This window comes from Primulina huaijiensis, chromosome 12 (genome assembly GCF_012295235.1).
Source record: "Primulina huaijiensis isolate GDHJ02 chromosome 12, ASM1229523v2, whole genome shotgun sequence".
NCBI classification, from domain to species: Eukaryota; Viridiplantae; Streptophyta; class Magnoliopsida; order Lamiales; family Gesneriaceae; genus Primulina; species Primulina huaijiensis.
Window position 1 is genome coordinate 15,586,074 of NC_133317.1, and position 3,724 is coordinate 15,589,797.

A 3,724-nucleotide genomic window follows, 5' to 3' on the forward strand; every position below is an offset into this window, starting at 1 on the left:
TCGTTCTCAAGTGCTAAATATGCTCCCCTCAGCACTTTGAGTAAATCAGAATGTCATCAATGAAGACTATGATGAACTGATCTAGATACGGCTGAAATACGCGATTAATGAGATCCACGAAGATCGTTGGCACATTGGTCAACCAAAATGGCATGACCATAAACTCGTAATGCCTATATCGAGTCCTAAAAGTCGTCTTATGAACATCGGATTTTTTCACTTTCAACTGATGGTACCTCGAACGAAGATCTATCTTCGAGAAAATCGATGCTCTTTACAATTGATCAAATAGGTCTTCGATTCTCGGCAAGGGATACTTATTCTTGATGGTGACTCTATTCAGCTTTCGATAGTCGATACAAAGTCGCATACTACCATCTTTTTTCTTCACGAATAACACTGGTGCACCTCACAGAGAACAACTATGGCGAATAAAACCCTTGTTCAGCGATTCTTGAATTTGATCCTTCAACTCTTTTATTTCGGCGGATGCTAGACGATAGGGTGCTTTAGAAATTGGTATAGTGCTCGACATCAATTCAATAGAAAATTCCACCTCACGGTTCGGTGGAATCCCAGAAACATCTTCAGGAAAGACGTTAGGAAAGCCTCTGAGCTTCGGAATATCGGGAATGGGTGATAACGTAACGCATGCTAGAAAAGCTTGGCAGCCTCGCTTAATAAGTTTCATCGCACAAATGTAGGAGATGATGTGCGGCATTTGCTTGTTTCTCGCTGCCTCAAGAAGAAAAGATTTTCCACTGGGCGGTCGAATACACAATGACCTCTGCCGAAAATCTATCGAAGCTCCATTCAATGATAGCCAATCGATGCCAAGTATGCTGTCAACTGGGAGTACGATAAGATCTGCCCGAACCACATCTTTCTTATAAAGAATCTCCAGATTCTTCACAATTCTCGAGGTGACCATTTTGATTAAAATCGTTTGGTTGGACATTCCATTTTGAATTTAATAAAGTTTTTTGAGATTTTTCTAGATGAAAACGTCTTGAAGTCCTTAAACATTTTTGTGAATTTTGTGGATAAACAAGGAGATTGATATTTCCAAAAGATATTAATTCTTTATATATTATTTTTATACTTCTAAAGATCGTCGTAGTCTTCAAATCATTATTCTTTATATGAAATTCTCAAAAATTAACTCAACTAGTAACTATTGGATGAATATCCTTCCTCCGTCGAATACACCGTCAAATCTATTTGAGTTGAAACTTAAGAAATTTCTATCACTATTTTTCCCATGATTCTCAAAAATTAATTGTTTGGACCCTAGAATTGCACTTTAACCCCTTAAATTTTAGAATTTTGCCAATTAGCCCCCTGAATTTTCGAAAATTCTTATCCTACCCCATAAATTTTGAATTTCATCATTTTGAGCCCTAGACTTTCAAAAATCATTGTTTTAACCCTCAGAATCTAGAAATCGCAAAAACCCTTAATTACATAAGAATTACAAAACAGCCCCTGAACTTTCTAAACTTTACAATTTAGTCCCTGAATTTTCCGAAAATTCCATATTTCACCCTAGGGTTTTCGGTTATCTCAATTTTAGTCCTTGGACTATTCAAAAATTCGTCTTATCCCCTTAAATTTTTGAATTTGCATTTTAGCCCCTATGCTTTTGGTTCTTTACAATTTGGTCCTTTGGTTTTTGATTCATTTCAATTTTAGGCCTTGAAATTCTTATTCAATTGATTAACCCCTTTGAATTAATAAGGCTCATATTTCATGCCACATTTTCTATGATTCCTAATGTCATTCCTTAAATCCAACTAAGGTAGAGCATGCAACCTAATTTCCACTAGGTTCTTCGTGACCCCAAATCAATTCTCATAACCGATTTAACATTTCATGCAATAAAAGCAATATAAAAAAGTTAAATAACTAGGTTACAAGTGATTAGCATCTTGTCTGGCTCCTCCTCAGCTTCCTCAACGTGCATCACATAATCTGTGCCTACTGTTGGTGCTTTCTTCTTTGGGCAGTCGGCAGCTTTGTGTCCTCCTCTTTGCATATAAAGCACTTGTATGTTCCCCACATACACTTGCCATAGTGTGGGCGATTGCATTCCTTACACATTGCCTTCTCCTCAGTTTTCGAGGCTTCATTTTTTGGGTGGCTTTTGTTGTCCCGGCTTCTTCCACTATCCTTGGAGCCTTTGCTGTCCTTGAGCTTTCGGAGGTTCTACAAATGGCTTCTAATTCGGCTGAGAACTCTGCTGGTGTTGCTGCCTATTGCGCTTGAAATCAATGTCCCTAAAGGCTTGCTCAGCTTGAAATGCACAGGCAGTGGCAGCCGCATAATCCGTCGGTCACATCAACATCACATTACGGCGTATAGCAGGTCGTAAGCCATCCAAAAAGTGTCTAAATTTCTCAGCAGCATCCCTAGCAATAAGGGGTACAAAGTGACAACACTTATCAAACTTCATCAAAAACTCAGCCACAGTCGTGTCCCCTTGGCGGAGACTCATGAACTCCCTCTTCAGGTGCCCTCGGACATCGGCAGTAAAATACTTCTCAACAAAGTAAACAAAATCTTTTGTCTACTTTCTAATTAGTTTATTTATAACCGAATTTCTTGTAAATCACCATTTACTATAAATAATTAAATTCCAACTTCAATTATTTATTTTATGAGAAAATATGTACAACTTTTGTAGATTTAAACTTAAGGGCCCAATAAGACATTTTTCACCAAAAATATTTTGGCTCATTTAAATTTCACAAATATGTTAACCATCTAATGGCCCAACAACTCTAGTCTCATGACACTTTGAAATTTCAAAACACTTTTAGAAACCCTAGTCGTCATCAGTGTTGCCGGAGCTTCGTTGCCAGATTCCGGCCAACAAATTTTTTTCTTTTAAAAGGTGGGGTTCGGGCTGCCCTTGCTGCCCGAAACAGGCAGCCCTTCGGCTACCCGAAATGGGTAGCATGTTGTTGCCCGAAATTCCTCCCCAAAATGGCCTCGGTTTTGTTGTAACGATTATCTCATACGGTTAGAAATTGACCTCAATATAATATCATGTATTTGATACACATAAAAGTAACCATAGCTCTAATACTACTTGAAAGGGGATCGGTTACGGTGCCCGCTGCACAACGAAATTTTCGAAAATCATATTTCCATAGCATGAAAACCGAGCACCTAATAGTATGTGTAGCAAATATAAAACACAAAAATGACATTCATAGTGTGTTTAGTAATTTTACATATCAATCATAAAGATTGATTATTGGCTCCAACCAAGTTGTAAAAAACTTGGCTCTTGAAGGGTAGACAATCTACAAGCTTCCCTTGAGCACTCCTTACTCAAATTCCTTATTTTCTTTAAATTAGGTCCACAACTAACAAGGTAGATCCACTCTAATTTTAAACTAGAAAAATTAGAGTATTTTTCTTTGAGAAGTTTGTACTTTCCTCAACCAAAATGAAGAGAAAAAATTGAGAGAATGGGCATGGAAAATTTCGGTCACTGCCAAGGGAAGGAGAGAAGAGTTTTTCTTAGTTGTGTAAAAAGTTAAGTGCATGTGAGACACATGCCTTGTTTATTAAAAAATTTATCTCCCAACTTTTCACCTCCCCATGCATATTATTTGGACTTGTAACATTTACAAAGCCCATGGACTTTTATTTAAATATCTCAAACACATTTGAGACCATTTAAACTTTACTTGATTTTATTCAAGCCCACTAGTTG

The 3,724-nt window shown here is 37.4% G+C and overlaps 1 protein-coding gene across 1 annotated transcript; it reads right to left on the bottom strand.

Moving 5' to 3' along the window:
* Window positions 1-409: 409 nt before the first annotated feature.
* LOC140989426 (uncharacterized) lies at window positions 410-931 on the bottom strand. The gene has a single exon (XM_073458628.1). It carries the CDS (start codon window positions 929-931, stop codon window positions 410-412), a length of 522 nt encoding a protein of 173 aa, XP_073314729.1.
* Between the last annotated feature and the right edge of the window lie 2,793 nt (window positions 932-3,724).